The sequence below is a fragment of the Periophthalmus magnuspinnatus genome, chromosome 20 (genome assembly GCF_009829125.3).
Source record: "Periophthalmus magnuspinnatus isolate fPerMag1 chromosome 20, fPerMag1.2.pri, whole genome shotgun sequence".
In the NCBI taxonomy this organism is placed as follows: Eukaryota; Metazoa; Chordata; class Actinopteri; order Gobiiformes; family Gobiidae; genus Periophthalmus; species Periophthalmus magnuspinnatus.
The window spans coordinates 309,002-325,000 of record NC_047145.1 but is presented as its reverse complement, the minus strand read 5'-3'; the positions used below and the strand labels follow the sequence as shown (position 1 = coordinate 325,000).

The 15,999-nt window shown below is 45.6% G+C and overlaps 1 protein-coding gene across 2 annotated transcripts in view; it reads left to right on the top strand.

Annotated features, from left to right (window-relative positions):
• The window catches only part of olfm3a (olfactomedin 3a), a 51,767-nt gene that overhangs the window by 234 nt on the left and 35,534 nt on the right, over window positions 1–15,999 (top strand). For both annotated transcript variants that reach the window (XM_033985835.2, XM_055230021.1), the window contains exon 1: window positions 1–42. This exon is cut by the window's left edge. In XM_033985835.2, the coding sequence (XP_033841726.1) occupies window positions 1–42 (42 nt within the window). The remainder of the gene's footprint in view (window positions 43–15,999) is intronic.

Genomic DNA, 15,999 nt, shown 5'->3' with positions numbered 1-15,999 from the left:
CCCGGGCTCCTGCTCACGGTGTTCGGCTTGTGCCCCTCTATGGTGAGTTCTGTGTCAGGTCTATGGTCAGTTTCAGTGTCGCGGGCTTCAGTTTCAGTGATTGTCGCTGTGAATCTCGTCTCTCTGTGGTTTTCGTGCGTAAAAAGGAGAATAGACCTGTGGATGTGCAGTGACTCCGCGCTTTCTCCCGTTTCATTCACGTTTTTATAAAGAGAACAAGAGCTGCAGGTCTAAGAGGAGCTGCAGGTCTATGTGAGAGGAGCTGCAGGTCTATGTGAGAGGAGCTGCAGGTCTGAGAGGAGCTGCAGGTCTGAGAGGAGCTGCAGGTCTGAGAGAGGAGCTGCAGGTCTGAGAGGAGCTGCAGATCTGAGAGAGGAGCTGCAGATCTATGAGGAGCTGCAGATCTGAGAGGAGCTGCAGGTCTGAGAGGAGCTGCAGGTCTGAGAGGAGCTGCAGGTCTGAGAGGAGCTGCAGATCTGAGAGGAGCTGCAGGTCTGAGAGAGGAGCTGCAGGTCTGAGAGAGGAGCTGCAGGTCTATGTGAGAGGAGCTGCAGGTCTAAGAGGAGCTGCAGGTCTGAGAGAGGAGCTGCAGGTCTGTGAGGAGCTGCAGGTCTGTGAGAGGAGCTGCAGGTCTAAGAGGAGCTGCAGGTCTAAGAGGAGCTGCAGGTCTGAGAGAGGAGCTGCAGGTCTGTGAGAGGAGCTGCAGGTCTAAGAGGAGATGCAGGTCTGTGAGAGGAGCTGCAGGTCTATGAGAGGAGCTGCAGGTCTGAGAGAGGAGCTGCAGGTCTAGGAGGAGCTGCAGGTCTATGAGGAGCTGCAGATCTATGTGAGAGGAGCTGCAGGTCTGAGAGGAGCTGCAGGTCTGTGAGGAGCTGCAGGTCTGAGAGAGGAGCTGCAGATCTAAGAGGAGCTGCAGGTCTATGAGAGGAGCTGCAGGTCTGAGAGAGGAGCTGCAGGTCTAGGAGGAGCTGCAGGTCTGTGAGAGGAGCTGCAGGTCTGTGAGAGGAGCTGCAGATCTGAGAGAGGAGCTGCAGGTCTAGGAGGAGCTGCAGGTCTGAGAGAGGAGCTGCAGGTCTGAGAGGAGCTGCAGGTCTATGAGGAGCTGCAGGTCTGAGAGAGGAGCTGCAGGTCTGAGAGAGGAGCTGCAGATCTGAGAGGAGCTGCAGGTCTGAGAGAGGAGCTGCAGATCTGAGAGGAGCTGCAGATCTGAGAGGAGCTGCAGATCTGAGAGGAGCTGCAGGTCTGAGAGGAGCTGCAGGTCTATGAGGAGCTGCAGGTCTGAGAGAGGAGCTGCAGGTCTGAGAGAGGAGCTGCAGATCTGAGAGGAGCTGCAGATCTGAGAGGAGCTGCAGGTCTGAGAGAGGAGCTGCAGATCTGAGAGGAGCTGCAGATCTGAGAGGAGCTGCAGGTCTATGAGGAGCTGCAGGTCTGTGAGAGGAGCTGCAGGTCTAAGAGAGGAGCTGCAGGTCTATGAGGAGCTGCAGGTCTATGTGAGAGGAGCTGCAGGTCTGAGAGGAGCTGCAGGTCTGAGAGAGGAGCTGCAGGTCTGAGAGAGGAGCTGCAGATCTGAGAGAGGAGCTGCAGGTCTATGAGAGGAGCTGCAGGTCTGTGAGAGGAGCTGCAGGTCTATGAGGAGCTGCAGGTCTGTGAGAGGAGCTGCAGGTCTGAGAGGAGCTGCAGGTCTATCAGAGGAGCTGCAGGTCTGAGAGAGGAGCTGCAGGTCTGTGAGAGGAGCTGCAGGTCAGAGGTTCAGGAGCTGCAGGTCTGAGGTTCAGGAGCTGCAGGTCTGATGTTCAGGAGCTGCAGGTCTTTGGTCTGATCTTATCGGGACTTGGTCTTGTTCCTTTTGTCTCTTAAGTTTGTGTAAAGTTTGAATCTCCTCCTGTCACTGAGTGTGAAGCTCAGATTTATGCAGATATGTCCTCAAGACAGGACTGATCTGTCTCTTAGTTTGTCTCTTGGTTTGTCTCTTGGTCTGTCTCTTAGTTTGACTCTTGGTTTGTCTCTTAGTTTGACTCTTGGTTTGTCTCTTGGTTTGTCTCTTGGTTTGTCTCTTAGTTTGACTCTTGGTTTGTCTCTTAGTTTGACTCTTGGTTTGTCTCTTGGTTTGTCTCTTGGTTTGTCTCTTGGTTTGTCTCTTGGTCTGTCTCTTAGTTTGACTCTTGGTTTGTCTCTTAGTTTGACTCTTGGTTTGTCTCTTGGTTTGTCTCTTGGTCTGTCTCTTAGTTTGACTCTTGGTTTGTCTCTTAGTTTGTCTCTTGGTTTGTCTCTTGGTTTGTCTCTTGGTTTGTCTCTTAGTTTGACTCTTGGTTTGTCTCTTAGTTTGACTCTTGGTTTGTCTCTTGGTTTGTCTCTTAGTTTGACTCTTGGTTTGTCTCTTAGTTTGACTCTTGGTTTGTCTCTTGGTTTGTCTCTTGTCTCTTAGTTTGACTCTTGGTTTGTCTCTTAGTTTGTCTCTTGGTTTGTCTCTTAGTTTGACTCTTGGTTTGTCTCTTGGTTTGTCTCTTGGTTTGTCTCTTAGTTTGTCTCTTGGTTTGTCTCTTGGTTTGTCTCTTGGTTTGTCTCTTAGTTTGTCTCTTGGTTTGTCTCTTGTCTCTTAGTTTGACTCTTGGTTTGTCTCTTAGTTTGTCTCTTGGTTTGTCTCTTAGTTTGACTCTTGGTTTGTCTCTTAGTTTGTCTCTTGGTTTGTCTCTTAGTTTGTCTCTTAGTTTGTCCCTTGGTTTGTCTCTTGGTTTGTCTCTTGGTTTGTCTCTTAGTTTGACTCTTGGTTTGTCTCTTGGTTTGTCTCTTAGTTTGTCTCTTAGTTTGTCTCTTGGTCTGTCTCTTGGTCTGTCTCTTAGTTTGTCTCTTGGTTTGTCTCTTGGTTTGTCTCTTGGTTTGTCTCTTGGTTTGTCTCTTGGTCTGTCTCTTGGTCTGTCTCTTGGTCTGTCTCTTGGTTTGTCTCTTGGTCTGTCTCTTGGTCTGTCTCTTGGTCTGTCTCTTGGTTTGTCTCTTGGTCTGTCTCTTGGTTTGTCTCTTGGTTTGTCTCTTAGTTTGTCTCTTGGTTTGTCTCTTGGTCTGTCTCTTAGTTTGTTTCTTAGTTTGTCTCTTGGTTTGTCTCTTGGTTTGTCTCTTGGTTTGTCTCTTGGTCTGTGTCTTGGTCTGTCTCTTGGTTTGTCTCTTAGTTTGTCTCTTGGTTTGTCTCTTGGTCTGTCTCTTAGTTTGTCTCTTAGTTTGTCTCTTGGTCTGTCTCTTGGTTTGTCTCTTGGTTTGTCTCTTGGTTTGTCTCTTGGTCTGTCTCTTAGTTTGTCTCCTAGTTTGTCTCTTGGTCTGTCTTTTGGTCTGTCTCTTGGTTTGTCTCTTGGTCTGTCTCTTAGTTTGTCTCCTAGTTTGTCTCTTGGTCTGTCTTTTGCTCTGTCTCTTAGTTTGTCTCTCGTCTTTTGGTTTGTCTCTCGTCTCTTGGTTTGTCTCTTGGGCTGTCTCTTGGTTTGTCTCTTGCTCTGTCTCTTGGTTTGTCTCTCGTCTCTTGGTTTGTCTCTCGTCTCTTGGTTTGTCTCTCGTCTCTTGGTTTGTCTCTTGCTCTGTCTCTTGGTTTGTCTCTTAGCTTGTCTCTTGGTTTGTCTCTCGTCTCTTGGTTTGTCTCTTGGGCTGTCTCTTGGTTTGTCTCTTGCTCTGTCTCTTGGTTTGTCTCTCGTCTCTTGGTTTTTCTCTCGTCTCTTGGTTTGTCTCTCGTCTCTTGGTTTGTCTCTCGTCTCTTGGTTCGTCTCTCGTCTCTTGGTTTGTCTCTCGTCTCTTGGTTCGTCTCTCGTCTCTTGGTTTGTCTCTTGGTCTGTCTCTTGCTCTGTCTCTTGGTTTGTCTCTTGTCTCTTAGTTTGTCTCTCGTCTCTTGGTTTGTCTCTTAGTTTGTCTCTTGGTTTGTCTCTCGTCTCTTGGTTCGTCTCTCGTCTCTTGGTTCGTCTCTTGGTTTGTCTCTTGGTTTGTCTCTCGTCTCTTGGTTTATCTCTCGTCTCTTGGTTTGTCTCTCGTCTCTTGGTTTGTCTCTCGTCTCTTGGTTTGTCTCTTGCTCTGTGTCTTGGTTTGTCTCTTAGTTTGTCTCTTGGTTTGTCTCTCGTCTCTTGATTTGTCTCTCGTCTCTTAGTTTGTCTCTTAGTTTGTCTCTTGGTTTGTCTCTCGTCTCTTGGTTTGTCTCTCGTCTCTTGGTTTGTCTCTCGTCTCTTGGTTTGTCTCTTGCTCTGTGTCTTGGTTTGTCTCTTAGTTTGTCTCTTGGTTTGTCTCTCGTCTCTTGATTTGTCTCTCGTCTCTTAGTTTGTCTCTTAGTTTGTCTCTTGGTTTGTCTCTCGTCTCTTGGTTTGTCTCTCGTCTCTTGGTTTGTCTCTCGTCTCTTGGTTTGTCTCTCGTCTCTTGGTTCGTCTCTTAGTTTGTCTCTTGGTTTGTCTCTCGTCTCTTGGTTTGTCTCTTAGTTTGACTCTTGGTTTGTCTCTTGGTTTGTCTCTTGGTTTGTCTCTTAGTTTGACTCTTGGTTTGTCTCTTAGTTTGACTCTTGGTTTGTCTCTTGGTTTGTCTCTTGGTTTGTCTCTTGGTTTGTCTCTTGGTCTGTCTCTTAGTTTGACTCTTGGTTTGTCTCTTAGTTTGACTCTTGGTTTGTCTCTTGGTTTGTCTCTTGGTCTGTCTCTTAGTTTGACTCTTGGTTTGTCTCTTAGTTTGACTCTTGGTTTGTCTCTTGGTTTGTCTCTTGGTTTGTCTCTTAGTTTGTCTCTTGGTTTGTCTCTTAGTTTGACTCTTGGTTTGTCTCTTGGTTTGTCTCTTAGTTTGACTCTTGGTTTGTCTCTTAGTTTGACTCTTGGTTTGTCTCTTGGTTTGTCTCTTGTCTCTTAGTTTGACTCTTGGTTTGTCTCTTAGTTTGTCTCTTGGTTTGTCTCTTAGTTTGACTCTTGGTTTGTCTCTTGGTTTGTCTCTTGGTTTGTCTCTTAGTTTGTCCCTTGGTTTGTCTCTTGGTTTGTCTCTTGGTTTGTCTCTTAGTTTGTCTCTTGGTTTGTCTCTTGTCTCTTAGTTTGACTCTTGGTTTGTCTCTTGGTTTGTCTCTTGGTCTGTCTCTTGGTCTGTCTCTTGGTCTGTCTCTTGGTTTGTCTCTTGGTCTGTCTCTTGGTCTGTCTCTTGGTCTGTCTCTTGGTTTGTCTCTTGGTCTGTCTCTTGGTTTGTCTCTTGGTTTGTCTCTTAGTTTGTCTCTTGGTTTGTCTCTTGGTCTGTCTCTTAGTTTGTTTCTTAGTTTGTCTCTTGGTTTGTCTCTTGGTTTGTCTCTTGGTTTGTCTCTTGGTCTGTGTCTTGGTCTGTCTCTTGGTTTGTCTCTTAGTTTGTCTCTTGGTTTGTCTCTTGGTCTGTCTCTTAGTTTGTCTCTTAGTTTGTCTCTTGGTCTGTCTCTTGGTCTGTCTCTTGGTTTGTCTCTTGGTCTGTCTCTTAGTTTGTCTCCTAGTTTGTCTCTTGGTCTGTCTTTTGGTCTGTCTCTTGGTTTGTCTCTTGGTCTGTCTCTTAGTTTGTCTCCTAGTTTGTCTCTTGGTCTGTCTTTTGCTCTGTCTCTTAGTTTGTCTCTCGTCTTTTGGTGTGTCTCTCGTCTCTTGGTTTGTCTCTTGGGCTGTCTCTTGGTTTGTCTCTTGCTCTGTCTCTTGGTTTGTCTCTCGTCTCTTGGTTTGTCTCTCGTCTCTTGGTTTGTCTCTCGTCTCTTGGTTTGTCTCTTGCTCTGTCTCTTGGTTTGTCTCTTAGCTTGTCTCTTGGTTTGTCTCTCGTCTCTTGGTTTGTCTCTTGGGCTGTCTCTTGGTTTGTCTCTTGCTCTGTCTCTTGGTTTGTCTCTCGTCTCTTGGTTTTTCTCTCGTCTCTTGGTTTGTCTCTCGTCTCTTGGTTTGTCTCTCGTCTCTTGGTTCGTCTCTCGTCTCTTGGTTTGTCTCTCGTCTCTTGGTTCGTCTCTCGTCTCTTGGTTTGTCTCTTGGTCTGTCTCTTGCTCTGTCTCTTGGTTTGTCTCTTGTCTCTTAGTTTGTCTCTCGTCTCTTGGTTTGTCTCTTAGTTTGTCTCTTGGTTTGTCTCTCGTCTCTTGGTTCGTCTCTCGTCTCTTGGTTCGTCTCTTGGTTTGTCTCTTGGTTTGTCTCTCGTCTCTTGGTTTGTCTCTCGTCTCTTGGTTTGTCTCTCGTCTCTTGGTTTGTCTCTCGTCTCTTGGTTTGTCTCTTGCTCTGTGTCTTGGTTTGTCTCTTAGTTTGTCTCTTGGTTTGTCTCTCGTCTCTTGATTTGTCTCTCGTCTCTTAGTTTGTCTCTTAGTTTGTCTCTTGGTTTGTCTCTCGTCTCTTGGTTTGTCTCTCGTCTCTTGGTTTGTCTCTCGTCTCTTGGTTTGTCTCTTGCTCTGTGTCTTGGTTTGTCTCTTAGTTTGTCTCTTGGTTTGTCTCTCGTCTCTTGATTTGTCTCTCGTCTCTTAGTTTGTCTCTTAGTTTGTCTCTTGGTTTGTCTCTCGTCTCTTGGTTTGTCTCTCGTCTCTTGGTTTGTCTCTCGTCTCTTGGTTTGTCTCTCGTCTCTTGGTTCGTCTCTTAGTTTGTCTCTTGGTTTGTCTCTCGTCTCTTGGTTTGTCTCTCGTCTCTTGGTTTGTCTCTTGTCTCTTGGTTCGTCTCTTAGTTTGTCTCTTGGTTTGTCTCTCGTCTCTTGGTTTGTCTCTTGGTTTGTCTCTCGTCTCTTGGTTCGTCTCTTAGTTTGTCTCTTGGTTTTTCTCTCGTCTCTTGGTTCGTCTCTCGTCTCTTGGTTCGTCTCTCGTCTCTTGGTTCGTCTCTCGTCTCTTGGTTCGTCTCTTGGTTTGTCTCTCGTCTCTTGGTTTGTCTCTCGTCTCTTGGTTCGTCTCTTGGTTTGTCTCTCGTCTCTTGGTTTGTCTCTTAGTTTGTCTCTTGGTCTGTCTCTTGCTCTGTCTCTTGGTTTGTCTCTCGTCTCTTGGTTTGTCTCTCGTCTCTTAGTTTGTCTCTTAGTTTGTCTCTTGGTCTGTCTCTTGCTCTGTCTCTTTGTTTGTCTCTCGTCTCTTGGTTTGTCTCTCGTCTCTTGGTTTGTCTCTCGTCTCTTGGTTTGTCTCTCGTCTCTTGGTTCGTCTCTCGTCTCTTGGTTCGTCTCTTGGTTTTTCTCTCGTCTCTTGGTTTGTCTCTCGTCTCTTGGTTTGTCTCTCGTCTCCAGACTCAGTTGTTCTGCTGATTGTTTTATGACAAAACCACAGATGATTTGTCCTTTTTTCTCTGGAGACGACGGGACTCGATTGGTCGTGGAGACTCGGGGCTTTGTGCTCGGGGGGAAGCGTCTCGTCTAATTATGTTTGGGACGATCTGGCGGAGGCTGGAGGACACGGCCGTTTCTTTGTGACGTATGGGTTTTGTCTTGTTCGGGGCTTAATGGGGCGTAATGTCGTCGCTGTAGAAGAAGCTGCATTCGGTGCAAAAACGCCGCCGCGACATCGATCGGGTTTTCGGTCGGCGATGCTCAGAAGAAGATTGAAATGAGGTTTTTCTTCCAATTTAACTTTTGTTTTTTGCTCGGGGCGCAGTTTTGGAGCAGGTGCATGGAGACGGCGGAGGAGGAATCGTGGATGTGTTTTATTAAAAGCAAAAAGACGGAGTTAAGTGAGACAAAAGCTGACAGCGCCCCCCACAGTCCTGCATGATTAATGACCCAATCAATGTGGAGCTGTTCACTGCTGCGGTGCTGAAACGTCTCAACACGTTTACGGCAAAAGTGGCACCAAAGGGAGAAGACGGGGTTTGAAAATCAGATACTAATCGATACTAACAATAGTATCGAAACTAGAGACTTGTTTGAGCAGGAATCGATACTGAAAGAGTCGCACAGACAGAAATGAACCTGAAAGTGTGAAACTAAACCAGGACTAAACCAGAACTAAACCAGGACTAAACCAGGACAAGACCAGGACTAAACCAGGACTAAACCAGGACCATGACCCTCTATGAACCTCCTGGACACTGAAGTTTCACACACATAACACACATGGGAATAGAACACCAAGTACAATATTTAATGTGGAACATCACAGTGTATTGTCTAAAGATCGTTTTTATTATCCTTGTGGTATCGGTATCGAGTATTGAGTCTTTTCCTTAGTATCAAAAAAGAGTTTTCACTTTTAGTTTTGTAACGACGCTCGTTTATCCTCGCTCAGTACAATCGTTGTATAATCATTTCTTTCAGACCAGTATTTTTTGTTGGGTAAGCAGGATGTGGGCCGGGGGTCGTGGGCCGTGGGCCGGGGGCCGTGGGCCGGGGGCCGGGGGCCGTGGGCCGGGGGCCGTGGGCCGTGGGCCGGGGGCCGTGGGCCGGGGGCCGGGGGCCGTGGGCCGGGGGCTGTCAGCTCTGGAACTGTCTGGACCTGATTGGGAAAGATCTTTTTTCTTCTTTTTGAAGCAGAGGTGGACGAGACATCATTTCCACTGAAGATCAGGCCCAAGATGAGATTTTGATATAAGTTATATCACATAAATCGAGGTGTTGAGTTCACAAAATTGGTCTCTCCATTTTTGATGTTCTGCTTTTTGATCCACGGCTTCTCAGGAAACGTAACTCTCTGGACTTAACCCTTTGTGTCCAGTCCAGATGTGAACACAGTGTCACGTCGGTGTAATCAGTATAATCATCTAAGATCTCCTGAGTTTCAGCACAGGGTCCCCACGAGGAAACTCTGAGTCGTGCTTTTTAGTCGCGTTTTTTAAAGTGGGATTTCATCGAGGAGACACAGAATATGAGTTTTTTGTGAAGCTCTTTGTTCAGCGGGAGTTGATTTTAAATGTGCTGTAAAAATAAACTTGAATGGAAAAGAGAATGTTACAAGTTACCTCTGTGTGTGTTACCTGTGTGAGTGTTACCTGTGTGAGTGTTACTTTTGTGTGTGTTACCTCTGTGTGTGTTACCTGTGTGGCTGTTACCAGTGAGTGTTACTTGTGTGAGTGTTACTTTTTTGTGTGTTACTTGTGTGTGTGTTACTTGTGTGAGTGTTACCTGTGTGAATGTTACTTTTGTGTGTTTTACCTCTGTGAGTGTTACCTGTGTGAATGTTACTTTTGTGTGTGTTACCTGTGTGAGTGTTACCAGTGAGTGTTACTTGTGTGACCCCGGTGTGAGTGTTACTTGTGTAAGTGTTACCTGTGAGTGTTACCAGTGTGTGTTACCTGTGCATGTTACCTGCGTGAGTCTTACCAGTGTGTGTTACCAGTGTGTGTTACCAGAGTGTGTAACCAGTGTGTGTTACCTGTGTGAGTGTTACCTGTGTGTGTGTTACCAGTGTGTGTTACCTGTGTGTGTTACCAGTGTGTGTTACCTGTGTGAGTGTTACCTGTGTGAGTGTAACCAGTGTGAGTGTTACCTGTGTGAGTGTTACCTGTGTGTGTGTTACCAGTGTGTGTTACCTGTGTGTGTTACCAGTGTGTGTTACCTGTGTGAGTGTTACCTGTGTGAGTGTAACCAGTGTGAGTGTTACCTGTGTGAGTGTTACCTGTGTGTTACCATTGTGCGTGTTACCTGTGTGTGTTACATGTGTGCGTTACCTGTGTGTTACCAGTGTGTGTGTGTTACCTGTGTATGTGTTACCTGTGTGAGTGTTACCTGTGTGTGTTACCTGTGTGAGTGTTACCTCTGTGTGTGTTACCTCTGTGTGTGTTACCAGTGTGCGTGTTACCTGTGTGTGTGTTACCAGTGTGTGTGTGTTACCTGTGTGTGTTACCTGTGTATGTGTTACCTCTGTGTGTGTTACCAGTGTGTGTGTTACCGGTGTGTGTTGCCAGTGTGTGTGTTACCTGTGTGTGTTGCCTGTGTATGTGTTACCAGTGTGTGTTAAATGTGTGCGTTACCTGTGTGTGTTACCTGTGTGTGTGTTACCAGTGTGTATGTGTTACCTGTGTGAGTGTTACCTGTGTGTGTTACCTGTGTGAGTGTTACCTGTGTGTGTGTTACCTCTGTGTGTGTTACCAGTGTGCGTGTTACCTGTGTGTGTGTTACCAGTGTGTGTGTGTTACCTGTGTGTGTTACCTGTGTGTGTTACCTGTGTGTGTTACCTGTGTGTGTTACCTGTGTATGTGTTACCTGTGTGTGTTACCTGTGTGACTTCATAATGATCCAGTGTCACTCCACACACACATCTTCTTTATGTCAATTTATGTTTTGCGTAAAAAGAAGAAATAAAGTGATGAGTTTGACACAAATCACACTTTGACCTTCGATATATCGCTGCTGTTAAATCTGAAACATAAAGAATTATGTCCAAAAATGAAGAAAAGTTACAGAGATTCATTGATAATAAAACCAGATCAAAACTAGATACAGGGACGACAGTGGCTCAGTTGGTAGAGCATTTTTATGGAAGCTGTTGTTGTGTCGTTGGGCAAGACACTTAACCCCCCTCGCCCCAGTGTGTGTGTGTGTGTGTGTGTGTGCTCTGGTGTGTGAGTGGTTCTTCTTGATGTAAAGAGCTTTGAGCCTGATCAGACCTAATGAATCTGTAGATACTGGGAACAACATCCTCGCTCCTGATTGGCTCTTTGGTTGCCGTGATACTCGTGGTCAGAATTCCAAATATGCAACTCTGCTCTAAATTGTCCGCTTCATCTGCTCCGGCCTCGATGAGCTTCATTTGGAGCTGAAGCTGTGGTGTCGTCACACTCCGTCTCTTCTTTACACAGACTGTAACACTGAGGAAAGTGTGGAGTGTGTTGAGTTTGTGTTGAGTTTGTGTTGAGTTTGTGTTGAGTTTGTGTTGAGTTTGTGTTGAGTTTGTGTTGAGTTTGTGTTGAGTTTGTGTTGAGTTTGTGTTGCTGTCGAGCTTTTCTCTGAGTCTGGACGATGGGTGGACGGCCCTGTTCTCATCGGTAATAACAGTATTCGACCCACAGCGCCTCCATTTTTCTTCATACAAACTTGTTCTGGGCTCGTGATAGGTTCTTGGCTTCCTCCCTGTGGTTTAATGTATCCCTCGTTTATTTGTCAGCACATCATTACACTCCTGTGGACGATGTGCCAAAGCTGCAGAGATATTACATCAGGACCTGGCCCCGCATCCAAACGTCCAGCTCCCCCCGACTCCGCTCCTCTGTCTCCAACGCGATGAAGACGATGATGATGAAGATGTTCTGTCGCTCGGTTTAATACAGACGCTGGATTTACTTTAAAGCCTCTGCAGACGACTGTGGAATAGAAACAACGTGATTCAGATTTAAAAAGAGATAGAATTATAATGAACAGTGCAACAAAAATGAGCCTCACACAGATAGAGTCAGGAAGGGCATCCGGCATAATCTCTACAGCCTTAACCATAATAGAAATGCTTCAAATATGATGTAATTATTAAGACAATTACACTGTTTTAGTTAAACAGGAGGATATTTAAACAGGATATTGTAAATAATAATCAACAAAACCAAAATACAAAACAAACAAAACAAGAAATAAGTTTGAAAATGTTTCCAAAACTCTCCATAAACGACACTCGGCCAAACAGAGTCTTAAAAAACATCAAATTACTTTTTATTTACTGAACAAAACTAACTAAAAAATAAAATCCCAGTTTTAGATTCAAACGATTGTCTCTGTACAAGATAAAAACAAATTAAAGCACATTAGCGTCGCACTGGCCTTTAGCCTTTAGCATTTAGCATCGTGTAGTAACTGCACTTAAAGCAGATCAGACAGATTAAACAGAGTCTTTCCCCGTATGGCCCACAGATGGCGCTAATCACTCAGCAGATGACAAAGAAACACAGGATTTAAGCAGTTTACACAGAACAAAGACTAATGTGTTTGTTGTTGCTATGGTGATGTGGGCACAAACATGGCGGTCAGTTCTGACCCGTCAAACACGACTGTGGCTTCACTGTTATTGATAAATCTGTTTAGAAACATAATCTGATCTTAAATATGCAGAACACAGACGACAGAAACGTTTGAAATGTGAGTTTCATTTGTGGAAAGAGCTGAAAACATCTGCAGCTGTAGAAGCACTTTTGTCCTTATGTGATTATTACCCCCACAGTCAGATATTATAATGTGTCACACGACACGGGACTAAACCAGGACTAAACCAGGTCTAAACCAGGACTAAACCAGGTCTAAACCAGGACTAAACCAGGACTAAACCAGGACTAAACCAGGACTAAACCGGGACTAAACCAGGACTAAACCAGGTCTAAACCAGGACTAAACCAGGACTAAACCAGGACTAAACCAGGACTAAACCAGGTCTAAACCAGGACTAAACCAGGTCTAAACCAGGACTAAACCAGGTCTAAACCAGGACTAAACCAGGTCTAAACCAGGACTAAACCAGGACTAAACCAGGACTAAACCAGGACTAAACCAGGACTAAACCAGGACTAAACCAGGACTAAACCCGGACTAAACCAGGACTAAACCAGGTCTAAGCCAGGACTAAACCGGGACTAAACCAGGACTAAACCAGGACTAAACCGGGACTAAACCAGGACTAAACCAGGTCTAAACCAGGACTAAACCAGGACTAAACCAGGACTAAACCAGGACTAAACCAGGTCTAAACCAGGACTAAACCAGGACTAAACCAGGACTAAACCAGGTCTAAACCAGGACTAAACCAGGACTAAACCAGGTCTAAACCAGGACTAAACCAGGACTAAACCAGGACTAAACCAGGACTAAACCAGGTCTAAACCAGGACTAAACCAGGACTAAACCAGGACTAAACCAGGTCTAAACCAGGTCTAAACCAGGACTAAACCAGGACTAAACCAGGTCTAAACCAGGACTAAACCAGGACTAAACCAGGTCTAAACCAGGACTAAACCAGGACTAAACCAGGACTAAACCAGGTCTAAGCCAGGACTAAACCAGGACTAAACCAGGACTAAACCAGGACTAAACCAGGACTAAACCAGGACTAAACCAGGACTAAACCAGGACTAAACCAGGACTAAACCAGGTCTAAACCAGGTCTAAACCAGGACTAAACCAGGACTAAACCAGGTCTAAACCAGGACTAAACCAGGACTAAACCAGGTCTAAACCAGGACTAAACCAGGACTAAACCAGGACTAAACCAGGTCTAAGCCAGGACTAAACCAGGACTAAACCAGGACTAAACCAGGACTAAACCAGGACTAAACCAGGTCTAAACCAGGACTAAACCAGGACTAAACCAGGACTAAACCAGGTCTAAACCAGGTCTAAACCAGGACTAAACCAGGACTAAACCAGGTCTAAACCAGGACTAAACCAGGACTAAACCAGGACTAAACCAGGACTAAACCAGGTCTAAACCAGGACTAAACCAGGACTAAACCAGGACTAAACCAGGTCTAAACCAGGACTAAACCAGGTCTAAACCAGGACTAAACCAGGACTAAACCAGGACTAAACCAGGACTAAACCAGGACTAAACCAGGACTAAACCGGGACTAAACCAGGACTAAACCAGGTCTAAACCAGGACTAAACCAGGACTAAACCAGGACTAAACCAGGACTAAACCAGGTCTAAACCAGGACTAAACCAGGTCTAAACCAGGACTAAACCAGGTCTAAACCAGGACTAAACCAGGTCTAAACCAGGACTAAACCAGGACTAAACCAGGACTAAACCAGGACTAAACCAGGACTAAACCAGGACTAAACCAGGACTAAACCCGGACTAAACCAGGACTAAACCAGGTCTAAGCCAGGACTAAACCGGGACTAAACCAGGACTAAACCGGGACTAAACCGGGACTAAACCAGGACTAAACCAGGTCTAAACCAGGACTAAACCAGGACTAAACCAGGACTAAACCAGGACTAAACCAGGTCTAAACCAGGACTAAACCAGGACTAAACCAGGACTAAACCAGGTCTAAACCAGGACTAAACCAGGACTAAACCAGGTCTAAACCAGGACTAAACCAGGACTAAACCAGGACTAAACCAGGACTAAACCAGGTCTAAACCAGGACTAAACCAGGACTAAACCAGGACTAAACCAGGTCTAAACCAGGTCTAAACCAGGACTAAACCAGGACTAAACCAGGTCTAAACCAGGACTAAACCAGGACTAAACCAGGTCTAAACCAGGACTAAACCAGGACTAAACCAGGACTAAACCAGGTCTAAGCCAGGACTAAACCAGGACTAAACCAGGACTAAACCAGGACTAAACCAGGACTAAACCAGGTCTAAACCAGGACTAAACCAGGACTAAACCAGGACTAAACCAGGTCTAAACCAGGTCTAAACCAGGACTAAACCAGGACTAAACCAGGTCTAAACCAGGACTAAACCAGGACTAAACCAGGTCTAAACCAGGACTAAACCAGGACTAAACCAGGACTAAACCAGGTCTAAGCCAGGACTAAACCAGGACTAAACCAGGACTAAACCAGGACTAAACCAGGACTAAACCAGGTCTAAACCAGGACTAAACCAGGACTAAACCAGGACTAAACCAGGTCTAAACCAGGTCTAAACCAGGACTAAACCAGGACTAAACCAGGTCTAAACCAGGACTAAACCAGGACTAAACCAGGACTAAACCAGGACTAAACCAGGTCTAAACCAGGACTAAACCAGGACTAAACCAGGACTAAACCAGGTCTAAACCAGGTCTAAACCAGGACTAAACCAGGACTAAACCAGGTCTAAACCAGGACTAAACCAGGACTAAACCAGGTCTAAACCAGGTCTAAACCAGGACTAAACCAGGACTAAACCAGGTCTAAGCCAGGACTAAACCAGGACTAAACCAGGACTAAACCAGGACTAAACCAGGACTAAACCAGGTCTAAACCAGGACTAAACCAGGACTAAACCAGGACTAAACCAGGTCTAAACCAGGTCTAAACCAGGACTAAACCAGGACTAAACCAGGTCTAAACCAGGACTAAACCAGGACTAAACCAGGTCTAAACCAGGACTAAACCAGGACTAAACCAGGACTAAACCAGGTCTAAGCCAGGACTAAACCAGGACTAAACCAGGACTAAACCAGGACTAAACCAGGACTAAACCAGGTCTAAACCAGGACTAAACCAGGACTAAACCAGGACTAAACCAGGTCTAAACCAGGTCTAAACCAGGACTAAACCAGGACTAAACCAGGTCTAAACCAGGACTAAACCAGGACTAAACCAGGACTAAACCAGGACTAAACCAGGTCTAAACCAGGACTAAACCAGGACTAAACCAGGACTAAACCAGGTCTAAACCAGGTCTAAACCAGGACTAAACCAGGACTAAACCAGGTCTAAACCAGGACTAAACCAGGACTAAACCAGGTCTAAACCAGGACTAAACCAGGACTAAACCAGGTCTAAGCCAGGACTAAACCAGGACTAAACCAGGACTAAACCAGGACTAAACCAGGACTAAACCAGGTCTAAACCAGGACTAAACCAGGACTAAACCAGGACTAAACCAGGTCTAAACCAGGTCTAAACCAGGACTAAACCAGGACTAAACCAGGTCTAAACCAGGACTAAACCAGGACTAAACCAGGTCTAAACCAGGACTAAACCAGGACTAAACCAGGACTAAACCAGGTCTAAGCCAGGACTAAACCAGGACTAAACCAGGACTAAACCAGGACTAAACCAGGACTAAACCAGGTCTAAACCAGGACTAAACCAGGACTAAACCAGGACTAAACCAGGTCTAAACCAGGTCTAAACCAGGACTAAACCAGGACTAAACCAGGTCTAAACCAGGACTAAACCAGGACTAAACCAGGTCTAAACCAGGACTAAACCAGGACTAAACCAGGACTAAACCAGGTCTAAGCCAGGACTAAACCAGGACTAAACCAGGACTAAACCAGGACTAAACCAGGACTAAACCAGGTCTAAACCAGGACTAAACCAGGACTAAACCAGGACTAAACCAGGACTAAACCATATTGTGCCTTCTACTGTAAAACTCGCCGTAGCTTCTGTGTTAAATAAAAGTGAAATAAAACATAAACTGAGACGCTGAAGGAAGAAGGTTTGATATTTGATGCTAAGAACAATAGAACTGTA